The sequence below is a fragment of the Papilio polytes genome, unplaced genomic scaffold (genome assembly GCF_000836215.1).
Source record: "Papilio polytes unplaced genomic scaffold, Ppol_1.0 DF821044.1, whole genome shotgun sequence".
Taxonomy (NCBI): Eukaryota; Metazoa; Arthropoda; class Insecta; order Lepidoptera; family Papilionidae; genus Papilio; species Papilio polytes.
In genome coordinates this window covers 19664-37896 of record NW_013528160.1, presented here as the reverse complement: position 1 = coordinate 37896, position 18233 = coordinate 19664, and the positions used below count along the sequence as shown (strand labels likewise).

The 18233-nt window shown below is 35.1% G+C and overlaps 1 protein-coding gene across 1 annotated transcript; it reads right to left on the bottom strand.

The window, feature by feature from the left end:
- Positions 1-300: 300 nt before the first annotated feature.
- LOC106109920 (organic cation transporter protein-like) lies at positions 301-17197 on the bottom strand. Its single transcript, XM_013291579.1, has 10 exons — positions 17059-17197; positions 8432-8508; positions 7819-7994; positions 6195-6444; positions 5398-5498; positions 4713-4861; positions 3822-4150; positions 2874-3183; positions 2172-2353; positions 301-1114 (listed from the first exon to the last, which is right to left on the bottom strand). The coding sequence occupies exons 2-10, from the start codon at positions 8456-8458 to the stop codon at positions 938-940; spliced, it is 1701 nt and encodes a 566-aa protein (XP_013147033.1). The 5' UTR covers positions 8459-8508; positions 17059-17197; the 3' UTR covers positions 301-937.
- Positions 17198-18233: the final 1036 nt, after the last annotated feature.

Here is an 18233-nt window from a genome sequence, read left to right as displayed (position 1 = left end):
TCCCAACTGCCCTGAGACGAGCAGAAGACAGGAGGCAGCTGGTCGATGACTCAGTAAAGGCTTACCAGGGCAAGCACGACCTTCAGCAATGAAGAAAGGAAGAAGAGAAATGTATCACATTCAGCTTTTCTAAGTAATTGCCTATTTATGTAATAATTTGATATCGCATTTAAAATTATTACACACTTGTATATAAAGTAAAATAAAATGTTTTACTAGAATAGATTAGTATATAAAAATTGTAACAGTGAGATTCTCTCTAGATCTTTCTTTTATAAAACTATCTTATAATAAAAATATGTTTACTCAAAAATTGAGTTTTAATTCTACACTGTACACTTACACTAAAAAAAATCACACTTATTGTCAATTTCACACTTTATGACGTCACATTCCACTTGTACAATTTGTTCATTTGCCACGCGGTAATATTGGCACAGTCTTGTTGCAAACGAGTGTAACATTAGAGCAAATAATGCAGTGTCGAGTCAACTGGAATGTACAGTCGTGGAAATCTGCGGTGTTCCTTCTTGAAAAATATTGTTTATTGAAACCGAGATAAACTCCGCATCCTAATATTTATTAGATAAATAATATAATAAATTGAACCATTCAATTGAAGTTAAGGGGAGGGAAAACCAGCGCGGCCTTCAGGGTGAAGCTGGAGGCCGCATCAGCTGAGCTTTCTCCTTTTGATCGAGAACTGTTTTTTGTTTTATTTTTATATGTTCTGTACCTGTTTTGACCAATAAATAATATTTTATTATAAAAGAGGGTGCAATTAAATAATAAAAAGAAACTGTGTAACACAGATTAAATTTTTCGTAAAGACGTAATTTTTTTGTTTCGCGTCTCGTTTCAAGCGATTGTAATATTATGAACACCGTCAGTTTTCCCGACTGTACTAACAAAAAAGTACTGTTCTTTCCTATCACTGTTAGGATGTCGTGACCCTCTCTAGTGTAGGGTCGGGCGACTCATCAAGTCTTTCAGCATCAGCGACCCGGTCGGGCAGCGGCGTCCTGCTCGTGTCTGGGAGGAAGAGGGCGAGCACAGCAGGGCCTAGTGCTACTAAAGCGAACACTACGCTAGGTAAACCAGACATATACTGGCCCTGGAACATGAAAACAATATTAATATGAGTTTAAAATCTATCCTATACAGTATTTTAACAGAAGAACCATAACATCTTCTGTAGAACCTGCTCGTATGCATGAGCACATAGAAGATAGGCGTCAAGTGGTAGTTATTCCGTGTGCAGTCTGATGAGTGTGCTTTTTGGCTTGATTTTTATTCCTTTTCTAAGGGAATGTGGATTTGAAGGTTAAGAAGTATACTCGTAGATAAGGGAAATGTCCTCTTTATATGCGTCTCTTCTTCCGTCAGCCTTAAGAGTAGGCAACGCCTCTTTAACTCTATCGGCAGCGATCCTTTCGTCTTGTAGGTTCTAATGGCCGCTCTTTCGTTTGCGTCCTCAATATATAAAAAAGTTTTGAACTTATTTTATTATTAAAACTGATGTTAAGTGATTTTTATGCATGGAATTTTCCAGTATTAGATAAAAAATACAATCAATCAAACGAAGGTTGATATGGCCCAGAAAGCGTAGTCTAAACTGTGTTATAATTCATTTATTTGTTAGGCTGCTAATGTACAGGATAATTAAATAGTGATTAGTAACGTCATCAACTTGTCCTTGTAGGTACGGAGGATCGGCACATGTGCTCCGACACCACACTAATCAGATTCTACGCGGAATTGCTTCCACTTCACGTCTTCTGTGTAGTCGTGGTATTTCACCAAGCGAAAATGTTAAAGCGGGCTCTACCACTGTTAAATACATGTTAGGGCAACGACGCTAAAATCAAAAAAGCATATCCTAGAGGCCTAATTTTGGTCCCTTTCCCTTTTCGAAATAGGAAAGGATGGAAAGAAAAAGTGAATTTGACGGTGGAGACGCATAGGAAGGGGAAAATCCTCTTTACGTGCGTCTCCTCTTCCGTCGCTTAAGGGTAGGCAATGCAACTGCAATTGCAGGTGTTTATGGGCAGCGGTCGCTTCGCCATTTCGGCGGATTCAGGTGGCCGCTTGCTCGTTTGCCACCTCGTAATATAAAAAAAAAAACATCTTTCACAATGTCCTCTATAACAATAGTAACGAGTTAGGATTACCAGTAGCGGCGCTTGCGGCGCCAGCACTGAGCCGAGGCGGCCCACCGTGTTGGCGACGTTGGTGAGGGAGTTGCGCGACGTGGTGGGGAACACCTCCATCGTCACCACCAGCATCGAGAACAGCCCGTAGCTGCTGCACATCTTGCCCGCCAGGTAGAACACCAGGGATGCCCACCACATCGCTGAACAAGTTAAAAAACATAACCTTTAAAAATATTACCCGTAAAATCCTATAGAAGAAAAATGTAACACGTTGAATGCGAAACCAGGTTTTAAACACCTGGTATGTATCAAGCTACAAGTGGAAATAGGAACTGTATACACTACACAGGGTGCGCTACACCTGGTACCGCAGAAATTGAAAGAATAGAAAAATCTCCGTCACTTTAAGTGTTAATCGAAGGAATTAGGGTAGCCATCAGTGCTTCAAGATATAAAACACATTACAATAAAAAGCAGGAATATACATAATTGAACAATTCATGATTTAAAACATTATATAACTAAATAATAGTTAAGAGAAGACCCTGTCTTCTGAAACACTGGTTTTACAGGACAGTCCCACTGATTTTGTAAAAATTAGTTTTACTCCAATAAGTAACTCTTATTTTTTATTGCTTTTTTCTTTCCTTTTTTCCTAATCTTTTGTGTCTATAATCTAGTTTATCTACATATATGATAACAAGACAATAATATTCTTACATTTAGGCACAAACGCAGAAGCCATGAAGAACGTAGCACAAAGACAGTAGGCGACACAGATCGGCGTTTTCCTGCCGAACCTGGTGAGGGTGAGCGCCGTGATGATGCGTGTGGGGATGGCCACCAGCATCATGGCAGAGAAGTTGAGGTACTTGTTGCCGGAGATGCTGGTGGAGTTGATGATGGCGCCGCTGAACACGAACATGCAGCAGAAGAAGCTGACGGAGATCAAGGCGATGCGGAGGACTATCTTCTTTGAGCGCAGCACAGAGAAGATGGGAGGTGGATCTTCAGAACGTGTTTGTACTATCTGAAATATTACGTGTAATTTGATAATAAAAATCTAGAAATTAATGAAATGGTTGCTAAAAAATTAACAAGATATTCTAATGGTTAGTTTCTAGTTACTGTCTGTGTGAAACCTGTATTTCTTACAATTGTAGTTATATTTCACAGTTAGGTAAATCTGAGAGAGAAAGTAAATCTTTTAAAGATTATTCAAATTATTATAATAATATAAATAATGATTTGCACAAACAACCTTGAGGAGATCGCAAATGATCCAAAACAAGCTTAATGTGAAAACATTCCAACAATGGTAAGTTTATATTTAATTGTTTCTTAAAACAGTTATAGTATGCAAAATCTACTGGCGATGATCGCACCAGGTGATAGATTATTTGTATTAGAAACTATTAGAAAATATCATAATATTTAGCATTTTGCGTCTTGGAAAATTGGAACGCGTGATTCAGTTCTTTACAAAGGTAATTGTTTGATCGAAAATATTTGGTTATCGGTTTTTTTCAGCACTTTATTTATAGAAATTTGGAAAACACTACCCTAGTTCTCTACTGCTAATTATACTTCAAAATATTTACAATTTTGCTCATGTTTTCGATACCTTTTCTCTTGAGAACTCACCAAAAATATATCTAACAAAATTACCTGATCAGCTTTACTTCTCTCTTCAGTTATTTTAGTCAGCATTGCTTTTGCTTTGTTCGATAATGTGATATTATTGATCTTAGCAACTTTGTTCAGTACTCGTACAGCTTCGTCCTTCTTGTTATGTGCGAGGAGCCACCGGACTCCCTCGTCTACTAGAAATATGTAGAAGACCACGACCAGCAGTGGAGCGTAAATAGCCCGCATCATGTGCCGCCAGTAGGGGATCTTCCAGGCTATCAAACCGAAAAATGCTCCCCCAAAGTTTGAGAGGATGTCAGCTATACAGGAGTATACTACTCTGCTCTTCTGACTGACTGTTTCAAGTGCTGAAAGTAATAATTGGTATCGCTTAGAATATTCTACTAGAGATGTTGCTTGTATATACTAGTACTAGTCTATACTTAGGGCCTGTCCCACCACTGGCTGATAGTCTCGGATAGCTTAAAAATGACGTCACTGTCATAAGAGAACAAAATCCTATATTTCCATCACATCTTTTACACATTGGATTGTTATCAGACAATTAACAATTTGGTGGGACAGGCTCCTAATATTATAAAGAGGAAAGATTTATATTTTTGTATGTATTGGAATAACTCTAAAATTACTGGGCTGATTTAAAAAAAAATACCATTAAAAAGCTATGTTATCTGAGTAATATAGGCTACGTTATGACTATTTTTTATTCCCCGCAGACGAAGTCACGAGCAACAGCTAGTGTTATCTAAAAGGGTTATTCTTGTCTATTCAGTTTATGCAATCTTTTGTTGTCATTTTTAAGTATAAAACGCAATGAGATCACGTGCAAATCGTAGCAGATATTAAGTTACTATTACGTGTAAATGCTACAAAGAGTTACAAAGTTGTGATATCAAATATCTAACTTACATAATACAAGAGATGCGTTCCCGTATCCTAGTGCCGTTTCTAGAAATTCAAGGATAAGGAGCATCCAGTAATTGACGGAGAAGGATTTGAGAAGTCCCGCTGCGCCCACCATTAGTGGAGTCACCACAATTATCACTTTACGACCGTACCTGGATATTTTACATTACAGATTATTCCCAACCGTCATCTCGCTCTGTCCCCACGTGAGAATAAGAAGCTTCATCCGTCCCACCTTTTAGTCCAACTATCACCAATAAGGTGACAGATGGAACCGTTATGAATTAAAATAAGATCCAACCATCCCCTCGTCGCAAATGGTGTGACAAATAAATCTTTGTTCTCATCTGTCACCACGAGGGGACAGAGTGGTGTGACGGTTGGGAATAATCCTATATTACGATATAGAAAAAAATACGTTATTGATATAATGTACAGGCAAGGCATTTCTCGATGTACCATTTAGACAACTTGCCTTGTTTATTAGAGACAAATTGCGCCAATTACAAATAAATAATTAGGAATCACTGAAATGCACAGACAATATGATAGTAAAAGAAATTAGCCGTGTGCTACGGATTATCATGTTTTCTTACACACATTTATACATGTTCTATTGGTCGCGTCATACAAAACTTTATATAACTGTTTAGAGTGTAACACCGCAAATTTCCCCGATAGTACATACCTGTCGGATATAACACCGGATACAATGAAAGAGAAGACAAGTCCTAAATTATGAACAGTTCCTATTAGTGTCCGCTTCCACGGCTGGCAACCCAGGTCGAACTGAAAACATACGAAATATATTTTTAAATTCAGTTAAATCATAATGCTTGTATTAATTACAATAAATCAAATACAATACAGCCCAATACTGAAACGAGGCGGTTCGCTTACGACTGACATTGAAATTTTAATGGATTTGAAGTTTACGCGGCCTAAGACGCTGTTACGTATTTATTTAAATATTATCAGTATTCTGCCGATAGGGGTAAATCTATTTTTATTATAAAAACATTATACTATAACATAATTAAAAAAAACTATGTTGAATGTATGTTCACTTTCCGTGTTTATCAAACTGTGACGTAATAAATTGTTATGTGTAGGCCATAATCTTGTCCGCGTAGTTGGCAATTTGTGTACACCTGTGTCAATTTTGTACCTTTTTATTTGCAACTTGTGTTGACCATGACAATGAATGTTTGCATGCGTTAGACGACTTTGTTATTTAAATTAACAATATAAAACCTTACAATAAAATAGTTAAACGATTGATGATTGCATCAAAATTTGTTATTTGTAAAAGTTAACATTAAGTTTGCAATTAAATGCAAAAAAAGTTACCAAACAATAAAACTAATTAATTTGCCTTAGAAGGGCAATTAATTTAGTCAGAATTATTTTAGTTAACTTATTCGATAATTTAAATGTCTTAACAAATATCAATAAAGCTATCATTATTAATTAATCAATCCTCACCTCCGCAGCAATACTATTGTAGTCTTCATATACGATCTTTTCACAGGGCATTGTCTCTTTCTCATCAAACATCCGCAAAGAGCAACTACTATTATCGACCTTCAGATTCCACAAGCCTTCGACCTCAGTGACATTGTCCGCTCTGTGCGGTGTTAATCTATGACACGCTTCCGATCTATTCGACAAGATCGATGACACCCAACTCGCGTTGAATCTGATGTCGGTTTTCTCACATTCCGGTACGTGACATCTGTAATTATGGATTTTATTGCAAGCCACATTTTTATAACATACCAAGCATAATATAGAGTAACTTAACGTAAACTATGTGGCTACTTGGAGAGTAAGTTAAAGGTGACTAAGTATTAACCACGGTAGCACATTGCGAGTTGACTTCACACATGTCTTTGAATTTCTTCGCTGATATATGCTGGTTTAAATCAATGTTTTCCTTCACCATAAAAAACTTTTTAAATTTAAAATCAGATTGTTACATTGCATTCGAACCCAGGACCTATAGATTACGAGTCAAATGCTTAAATCTCTGATCCACCGACGCTTATAACGCTTCATAATATAGTCGAGAAAATATTGTGCGATGTAATTTAGAAATATTTGACTAATACGCTACTCTCATCATGGGATAAGGAATATTATTGAAGGTGAGGTTCTTGAAATAACGACAAATACACTTGTAAAGATTGTGCTCTACCAACCGTGTTATTCTAACATGAACAGACTCTGACATTAATAATTTATTATTCCTACATTTATATCATATAAAATAATGAATACCGAATTGCATTCATTTACAATCTTACTTCTTAATATATTACTAATATTATAAATGCGAAAGTTTAGATGGATGGAGTTTGTTAGAGTTTGTACACTAAACTGCTCAACCGATCTCAATGAAATTTGGCATAGATATAGACCACAGTCTTAAAGAACACGGGCTACTTACTTCACGTTCGTAATCTAATATTAAAATATATATTATTAAGTTTTAAAAAGTCTTCTAAAAATATACTGTAGACTTTTAGATGTATGATAAATTCAAAACTGAAGAAAATAGAATGTAACTTATGTAATATTGTTTATTATGTACACAATAAGTACTAGGGTATAATTTTGTAACACAGACATCAATTACTGTCCCATAACTTTATGTCGTCATTTGAAATGCAGTTTATCTGTTCATTGCTCTAACTTAGAAATAAATACGGAATTCAATAATGCGGAGTAACTTATTGGTAACATAAGTCTTATTAATATCTTTCAGGATTTATCGATACTTTAAATAGACATTTAATTAACCCTCAAATACGTCAGAGTGCCAAGTCTTAACTTCGCAATACAATTAAACTTCACTTAGCTAACACTTGTATTGAAACTCTTTAATCTTTTCTAGTTTTCAAAGAAAACAATAGCGATCACAATATGACTATTCAGTAGTTTTACGACAATGAAAACCCTTCGTTACTGTGAATAAATCGGCGATAGTTTTTTTAACACTTTCAGCGCCGCTATGATTTTTATGGTTTGACAAGTATGCACTGAATGGGTTACCATTCACTTGTTTCATAGTAACTCTAACAGAACTTAATAAAAAGTGCAAGCCGACCTGTAAGCGACCTCAGCGGCAGTGAAGACGTAGTTAAAGTTACACATGTTGAGGAAGGAATCACGGAAGGCGAGGAGTAGCAGCAGCAGCAGCTGGTACTTGCCGAAGCTGCCCAGCTCGCTCAGGATGCCCTCCAGGTTGAACTGCCCCTCCCCGGTGCTGCCCTCCTCCGACATCTGGACAAGACACAGAATAATGCAGCTTACAAACAAGTAGCTGAAACTTTTATTCAGATTATTGTCTAATGAGTAATTAAGAGATAGAAGACCTTGTTGTTTTTTTTTGAATTCTGCGGGGACGAAGTCGCGAGCAAAAACTAGTCCATACTAATACTATAAAGAGGAAAGATTTGTATTTTTGTATGTATTCATTTAACGTAAAAACTGAGTCATCGTCATCATCATCCACTTACCCTTATCCCTTACGGAGGTTCGGCACAGTATGTGCTACTCTTCCAAACATCTCTATCAGCCGTCATATCTGAATACACTCCTTTCTTAATGTAAAAACTGAGTCGATTTTGAAAATTACTTCACCATTAGACGCAGACTAAGTCGCAAGCAACAGGTAGTCTTCAAATAAGGTCTGTTACCGTAATAAAGATGTTACTCACCTTGCCCTTCGATTCCTTTTTCAACATTTCAGCACACGTTCAGCTGCTTCGACTCCCGCAGGGCATGGCTCCCCGAACTGCAAAGATACACACTGCACTCAAGATTGTCTCAGTATACTAATAAATTTTATTAAGCGTATCCCAATAATTATAATTTATCTAAAACAAATGGAACCCACTTCCTAAGCACGAGTTTGATATCTTATTTGTGTAATCCTTTGTATTTGACCTAATAATAAATGTGTTTAATACCGGAATTAGACTATTCGATGTTATTTATTGTTGATTACTTGTAGTAATAAATACAATTAATATTACACCTTTATTTATAAACCTTTTTCAAGGCAGGTCTCAGTTAATATCTGCAGTAGAGGACAGTTTAAAAAAATAATTGAGCAGATTCTAGAATTACTTTCTCTATTCCATGTCGATAAGAAAGGTTACGTATTTTTTCCCAATGTGACCTTATAATATAAAAACTCGTAGAAATATTTATAGGATTTGTAAAAATAATATTTATTCAGGTGTCAGAGAACTTTCAACCTTATGACCGGTCAAAAAGCAAGGTTTTAACACTCGCATTTCGGTTCGTTTAACAGCATAATTTAACTAAATGTCCATTTATTTTCGTTACCGATTAGTGAACAAACATATAATATGACTAAATTATATTCGTTTGATTTTTACAAAATTGTGTTATAAAATTATGTGAATATTTTAAAATGCCACATAAAATGTTTTATTAAAATCATTTTGATTATTTAATTTGCTTTTAAATAATAAAGATTAGAATATAAATTAATTTATATTTATATTTATATTATATAAATATTTATAATATAAGTGATTATAAATGCCAAAGTTACGATGGATGGATGTTTGTTAGTTTGTAGCCTAAACGGCTGAACGGATCTCCATGAAATTTGGCACAGGTTTAGACCATAATCTGGAAGAACACATAGGCTACTTTGTATCCTGGGAATAGTTACGGTTCCCGTGGGATTTATTAATTTAGTTTTTTAATGTTTACTCGATCATTCTGCAACGGTGCAACATATCTTATTGAAATTTGGCACAGATATAAAACAAAGTCTGGAGTACACATGGGATTCGGAGTCATCCCCGAGAAATGTCTGGTTCGAACGAAGTCGCGGGCAACAGCCACTGAATTTACATTTTTAATTAGCTTTCGCCCGCGACTCCGTCTGCGCGGAATTTAAAAAACAAATGCAAGTAGCCTATGTTTTCTTCCAGACTATCTTCTATATCTATGCCAAATTTCATCAAAATCCGTTCAGCCGTTTAGGCTTCAAACTCTAACAAACATCCATCCATCCATCTAAACTTTCGCATTTATAATATTAGTAAGTATGATATACGAGTGCGTACTTTTAGTCACACTTGCAATGGATTTAATCGCGAACACACGACGCAAAAATTGTGTCAGGTAATGAAAAAAATAAATGTGTTTTTGTTTTGGTATACACAGTGTAAACTCGCAGCTATTGGCGTCGAATCAAAATATTTTATGCGCGTCCCTAATCAGTTCGTACTAACAAAGAGTATAGTATTTTAAGAACTGAATCAACACGTGTATTCCGATGTAATGTGAACGTTGCCTTTGTCTCGTGTTTGTTTATAAATGCAGAGAGCGCCGCCAAAATGCATTGATACGGTACACTCAACGGCATTAGTTTACGTTCTTATAAATATAAACTATACTCCGTGCCAAAAAAACGAAAGTTTGTAAACACTATAACTACGACTAGATATAAACTACAATATTATTTACTATTAATTATAAAATATTTCATTTTAATTCTGTGAAACATTACATTTAACAGTGGTAATGCCCGCTTTAACATCTTAGCACTGTAGGGCCGGCACGCCCCCAGTAATACCACGACCACACAAAGACAGGCGTGAAATGGAAGCAATTCCGTGTTTCGTCTGATGAGTGTGGTGCCGGAGGCCTAATTTAAGTTCATTTCTCTTTACCACCCTTTTCTTATAAGGAGAGGTTGGAAAGAGGAAGGCCGCTGGCCGCTTGGCCGCTTGCTCGTTTGCCACCTTATGTTATAAAGAAAAATTAAAAAATGTATATATATAATTTCTGTAAAATATTCAATTTAAAAAATTGCTATTTAAATTCTATAGTAGCACTGAAATGTCTGCTTTTTTGTTTCCCCAAAAAAAAATTATAAGGAAAATATTATTCACCTGCAATATGTCTGAAGTCTAGATATTAAGTGAAACCGTGCAGTGACATTTTAGGTTTATATAACTCGATCACAATGCACCATAACGGTCACGTAAGCGCTTGCACAAGATGTATGGCTATTGTATGACCCATCAAACCACATACAAGCCCATACACATAACACTTTCATCCAAACTTCCAGAAGCATGAATGTTTTAATTTACACAAAAACTGCAATCTAATGGAACGCAGAATTGCTTCCAATTGATACATTACTATTCATAAAGCAGTTTTTTTTATATATTACATTTTTTCCATGCTCACAGTTTTGTAATTCGTTACTACAATATTTAGTAAATTATCTCAAAGCCCACTAAAAACGTTTTTTTTATAACTGACAGTTTTTTTTTTATATTAGGCAAACGAGCAAGCCGCTACCGGAATCCACCGGAATGGAAAGCGACCGCTGCCTAAACATCCGCAATTGCAGATGCGTTGCCTACCCTTAATTGGCGGAAAAGGAGACGTACATAAAGAGGACATTTCACCTTCCTATGCGTCTCCTCCACTGTCAAATTCACTTTTCTTTGCCATCCTTTCCTCCTAAGAAAAGGGTGTAAAGGGGACTAAAATTACCCTCCGGCACTACTCTCATCAGACGAAACGCCTGTCTTCTGTGTGGTCGTGGTATTACACCGGGCGAGTGCTCATTCGTGCGAAGATGTTAAATCTCTACCACTACACTAATTTATTAGGCCTTAAGTAATACTATGCATTTGCACAATAAACATAAGAAACTTGTAGAAAGTAATAAAGATATGTTTATATTTATATTGTCTTTACAAAGTAAGCAATAATAATGAGACATAACAATTTTAAAATCTTTATTGTGACGGCAATCATAAGAATGGATTCAGTCATAATTAAAGATATAATATTCAATTGTTTTTATAAAAGATGATTTTTTACAATAGTCGAATATTACTATGACTATAGACGTAATATAAAATTTAAAGAACACAATAGCAGGAATAAAGTATACGAAATAATTGTTCAATTGAAATTGATTATTTGGATGGATCTATGAAGAGAACGGGAATTTTAGAACAAAGGGCATTCTTACTTTGGGTATGTAAATTCTTTAATGATTCACGCATGTCAGAGAATGACAAACCCTGATATTTGTGGTTATTACAAATAACAGGTGTTCAAACAGATATAGTATACTTTCCTTGGTTTAAAATATAACTCAGTTTACACTGGGAATGTTATATTTTGAAGCAATTTTTAGAGTACAGTCGGGTCTAGTGATCTTGGAGTAATTGGCAGATGTTGCGATCCCATAGCGCCCCACACAATAGCCAGGCCAGGGAACGGAGGAGTTTAGTGAGGTATGCCCCTTATTATGGCGGGAGAGTCCCACATAACTCTCGTGTCTGCCCCGAGGCACGGAGTATGCGTAAAGCATTCCCCTTCGACAAAAAAAAGGTTGACAGATGTGATAAAAATGTACATTATCATTTTTAACACTAACAGCCGAACACTGAAACGAATCTTAAACAATTTGCTTCATAAGCGTCGATTACAATTTGTTAGACGTCAAAATTTTAATAGAATATGGAATTAAACTTGGCTTTATCTATGTTGTCACGCGCTCAAGTCTGAACTAATTTGTACAACTTAATTACTACAACTCTCAACAAAGAAAACTAAACCAATTAAAAGACCTTAAAACTTCAATAAAACATTAGTGAAATAGCACTTATTTTTTCTAAAATAACATCACTCGCGTTTTTAATTATTCGTTTTTCAAACACTACATATGCAAAACGGGGCAAACGCGTGGATGACGTCACACACACCTGATGCGTTGCCCGTACCCCGCCACCCTCGCCTCCTACTGGACCCCGCCGTGACACCATCGCCTCGCGACTGCCCGGGACGCCTAGATTATGGCGCGAAAATCTTACTACGCGCCTGTCTTCTATTGCTTTATTAAAAAAAAATTAAAATCTGATATATGCAATGTGTTACCTTTTTTGTTATAATTTTTATGGTGTTGCTCTTGTATGATGGTACTATTTATTAAAAATCGTTTTTAAATTCTGATTGTTTGGACCATGTTTTGCAGTCTTGCATTTCACTCTCACTCGCGCCTAAAAATCCTCCTTGTTTATTTTATACAATTTAGTCTATTGCTGTCTTGGCGGCCAGTACGTTATTAAATATTCATCCACAAGATTTTTGCAACAATGATAACTTTACAATTATGTTCCTTATAAAACTTGTTAGTATTTAATATAAACATGCTTTTACTTTTAAATGAACGCAAATATATTTACAGCTGTTTGCAGCGCCATCTATTTTAATTATTATCTAACCATACCCTCTTATAATAAGAGTTACATTATTGTTAGTAAAATCTACACCTATTTTTAAACTTCCAATTATTACTAATAATAACCTACTAGTTGTGATATTTAAGTTTTACCCCTTTGGGTTACAAGCGTGTATGTTTACATTTCCATTGACGTTTACCGTACAACGTTCATCGTTATTATGTTCGTGATCGTGCTAAAGATTTGCTATTTCGTGTTCCAATCAAACAAAGCCTGATGTAAATAAGCATTTACTAACAATATCAATTTCACGGAAGCGATCGCGTCGCGCGTCAACCTTGTAATGAAAGGGCTTGTAAACAAAACATATGAGAGGCATGCGTTCTGACAATTCCTCATATAAACATTTTATGAAGCAATAGTAGTAAGTAGTAGTACTTATCTTTACTTATATAAAGTGCAAAGATTTATATTTTTGTAAGTATGAAGTAACTCAAAAACTACTGGGCTGATTCCAAAATTCTTTCATCATTACAAAGCTACGTTATCAATTAGTAACATAGGCTACATTTTTTATTTATTTTTATTTTCAAGCGGGCGAAGTCGGGAGCAACAGCTTGTAATTTATACTTATTGGAAAAGTTTGGATGGGTTAACGGATATATGTGAAATTAGTTTTTAAGGTTAAAAATTAACCTCCTCATTCGGAGTCGTTTAGTAGTTATCAAAGGAGTCTTAAATCTGCACTAAGGTAATTGTAAGTAACGTATTTAAATTAATGTTTCAATTAATAGTTTCTCATCTATAATTATACTTAAGATTATTATCTTTTTCCCGCATGGTTAAAAAGAGTAGCCAAATTTGAAAATTTCTTGCGAAAATGTTCCCAAGATACCTAACAAACATCCTAGATGGATCCATCTAAACTTTCTCATTTACATTATAAGTACGAATTTCTATAATAACAAAGTTCAATAGAAACAAAAGAAAATGTCGAAGTTCATGCATTCGCTATGCATTTGTTTGTGAATCACAAAATTCACTTATTCACTTACAGGTAAAAACATTACTAAGTAATAACGCTTACGGAGAAATATTGTAAGGAAAGTAAGAGTCACTGGCCGCAAAATTACTCACCAATTAAACAAAATGCAACATGCGACTATTTACCGACATTTTGTGTCCAAACCAATTGAATATAGTTATTAATTGCTATTATAAATGTTATCCAATTCACAAAAAGGGTAAGTAAGGTTTTTCCCGTAAGTTCTCCAAAGTCTAGGAACTAAATGACTAAATGACTGAGTCTATTTTGACGAGTGATTTGTCATTCGAATCGTCATCTTCCCCGAAATATCACAGACAATACTACAGGACAAAACACATATAGTAGAAGTGAGAAATATAAACGGAGTTAAAATCTCACTCGCTTTTACTATTTGCTAGATATTTTCAGTATGTTCATGTAAGATTTTTATTGTCGTTGTTAAGAATAATGTAGTACATATATAAATGTATAAAACTATTCAATAGCTTAATAAATAAGCCATAAATAAAGACAATAGATCACTTTAAATGCAATAAAAAAAAATATTTCTACATTTTACTTGAATTCATATAGTAATACAACTCTGTAATAATTTTTAAATTGTTGGAATTACTAGCAATTTATTTACTACAATACAAAGCAAAGGCCAATTCATCTAACATTATTTTTTTTTAATAAATACAATGTTATCCAAACTTAACTGCAGCTCGGAATGTCGCAATAGTCTGCATATAGGTCGGGACATAAAGAGAAGCGGAGTAAGATTCCCGTACATGTGCACGTGTTCAGCTAACGAGCGACCATCAAGTGTTATTTTTTTAATACTTCTCATTTGACATAGTAAGTGGGCAATGATGCACGCGAGTGATGGACTGGCGGGTGAGAGTAGAGGTCAACAACCGCAATGCAGTCGGGGTTATCTAGCAATAAACACAGTTATCGGGGGAAATTGATTTTTGCCACTATCTAGACCTAATTGATTTTCGTGTGGATTTATTCTTTTCTTATACAAATAACGTTTTCCGTATACTATACTTTAAAAATCAAATTATGTTTTTTAATAACATCCGCAGAGTTGTTGTTATTGTTTTTTGTTTTATTTCCAGCCAGTGTGTTATTTAAAATGAAGTTCAGTGGCTGTACCGTCGAGTTGCTTTTGTCTGCGTTTATTTTTTAATTTTCGTATGTAATTCGAAACACAATGAGCGGTTTCAGCGCCGGAAGTCAGCTACTTTTTTTTCTATAACAATAGAAAGCGCTGACATTTAGCGCTAACTCTGCTGAAAATGTTAGGTAAAATTATTGATTCGAAATATCCTTGCTTTTAACGGCTTACGCGCTTCCACTAAATTCGAAATGATCGAAATTTAACAGTGGTAGAGCCCGCTTTAACATCTTCGCACGAATGGGTCGGTTCGCCCGGTGAAATACCACGACCACACAGAAAACAGATGTGAAGTGGAAGCAATTCCGCGTTTCGTTTGATGTGGTGCCGGAGGCCTAATTTTAGTCCCTTTCCCGTTCCACCCTTTTCTTAAGAGGAAAGGATGGAAAGGAAAAGTGGTTTTGACGGTGGAGGAGACGCAAAGGAAGGGGAAATGTCTTCTTAATGTGCGTCTCCTACGTCAATTAAGGGTAGGCAACGCATCTGCAATTGCGGATGTTTAGGCAGCGGTCGCTTCCCATTTCGGTGGATTCAGGTGGCCACTTGCTCGTTTGCCACCTTATATTATAAAAAATGTATTTTTTAACTTTCTTTTGTTATTATGTTCTGCTTCTTTTTACGTTTCAGTATTCTTTGTGTCCGATTGATTAAGATACGCAACATTTTTGTGATAATAACTGCTTTCAACAAAGTAATAGCTATTAGATTACATTAACTGTAAACATTGAATTAATAGCCATGTTTTAAAATTCCATAGAAAAAAGTATTAACATTTCCTTCAATTTGTAAAGAAAAGAAACATGTAAGTATAAAAAAATCAAACATTTTATCAAATCTTAGTTTTAAGTACCCGGAAATGACGCATTCGTAAATTATACTTTAGATCGTGTACTTAATGCTTATTACTTACATTACTTATTAAACTATGTAATGCTAGCTTGAGCCCGCGATTCCGTCCGCGTGGAATCATATATAAGCAACCTTACGTGTCCATACTATTCTCTACATCAATACATTTCATAGTAATCCGTTCATTAGTTATTACTAGACCCTAACAAACATCCATCCATACCACCATCTTTTAGCTATAATATTAGTAAGATAAACGTAATTGTTTAGATGGATGGATGATTGTTGTTGTGCAGATAAATATAAAACGCTTTTTGTGTATATTTAGTAAAGAAATAGATTACTGTAAGGAATACTTGACAGGCTAAGCTATTTTTTTTAAAACACGCAAGTCTCGAGTGATGTCACATAGCCGTTGATATGCCAGGCGTAGTAGCTACCTTTTTCGAAGTACATTTTAAAACTAATCTCTAAAGGAGGAAGGGGGACAACTGTCTTCCTGCGTCTACTGTTAAAAATTATAATTATCTATACTATTATAATAAAGCGTAAACACACACTTCTTTGTTCCCTAAGATCTCAGCAATTACAGCATATTTTTGAATAATCCTTTTTTTAATGAAAAGCCCTACACTTACGTCACGCTTTAGGCTATATATTTTCACGCCATTAAACATAGGGGGTAAATATTTTTGATAAGAATCCTAATGTGGAAAAGAGACCATAAGTTGCTGCCAACATCTAGGAAGCAAGGTTGCCATGGTTTGTCATGTCATGTCATTTTGACATTAGCAATTGATAATTTGACACACATAAACAATAAATTTATAATTTCATGCGGATGAAGCCGCACGGGAATAGCTGGTTTACAAGTATTTTTTTTTATTAATCTTGTGCATTTAAGTATCCGAAACAAATTAACATACTAGAATCAGTAAATCTTAGCTTGATTTTTTTATGCTTGATTTAAACATGTTTCCTTTATATTGTTAATTAAAAATACTAAACACAACAAACAGTACTTACGAAAACACTCTCAGCTGTAATCGACCATTGTAACTCATATGTTCAGTCAACAGATAAACTGTACAATAAATGTTCAGTCGGCAGTAGCACTGTTCAGTAAACAGACGGAAGCCGCTCGCACTGCGCCCGCGCACACACTGCGCTGCTCGCGGCCGCACGCCGCTACTGCGTCCACACTATTCAATATTACAGGAATACTTTTCGCCATTATTAACAACGGATAAATGAGATTTCTCTATTAACATGTCAATTAGTTCCATTAAGAAATAACAAGGGTTAAAAGATGTTTAAAACGTCATAAGAATCTTTAATAAAAAGTTAGTTTGCTTCTCTCTAGAAGCATTGAAATAAGTTATTGAAGGTACGCTTCCTAATTTTTTTTCCTGATAACCTAAACGCAATTTCATCGAGATCGGTTCAGCAGCTTAGGCTGTCCATTCATCTAAACTCATTTATAATGTTAGTAAACAGTTTTACCTTTTACTATAACCTTGACACATTTTGATCACGTAATTGCTTTTTCCGTGTCAAAACGTAACCATATAAAATGCATACTAGTCCTTGAAAATCAAGATAGTTGGTGACAGTAGCTGAGTATGTAGCGACGCGTGTACGTTCGCAGCGTCGCCGTACGCCGTATTGTTATGAAAATAACCGTATAATGTCCGCCGGAGCTCCTCCGCGGGAAACAATGTAGCTTCTATAAATTATACATATCGCATTTCTTACGATTACCACTTTGTCTATACTGTAAACAAATACACTTTCCTCCATCATGTTTATTGCAGTTCAAAAGATCCAATAATGCTAATTAATTTTATCAACATTACTCATTCGTATAACAATCGATAAGGACAGAAATAAGAAAAAAAAGTTGTACAATTTCGCATTTAAAATTCAATCTAAAACACAACATTTTTTATAAATTACAGTGTTTAAAATAAAATTTTGTATTTTACGATCAATTTTCAATCAGGTAAAATCTTTATCTCTTTCTAGGATTTTCGCTCATTATCATTACAGTTGCAATACCTAAATTCTAAAGACACTTAACGGACATCACAAGAACGGGGTATTTAAAAAATTACCTAATAGTGGAAATCTACGATTTATATGTAATTTTTGCTTATTTAATTTTAAATCCTTCATATAAATCGAGAAAATATGTCTGAGTG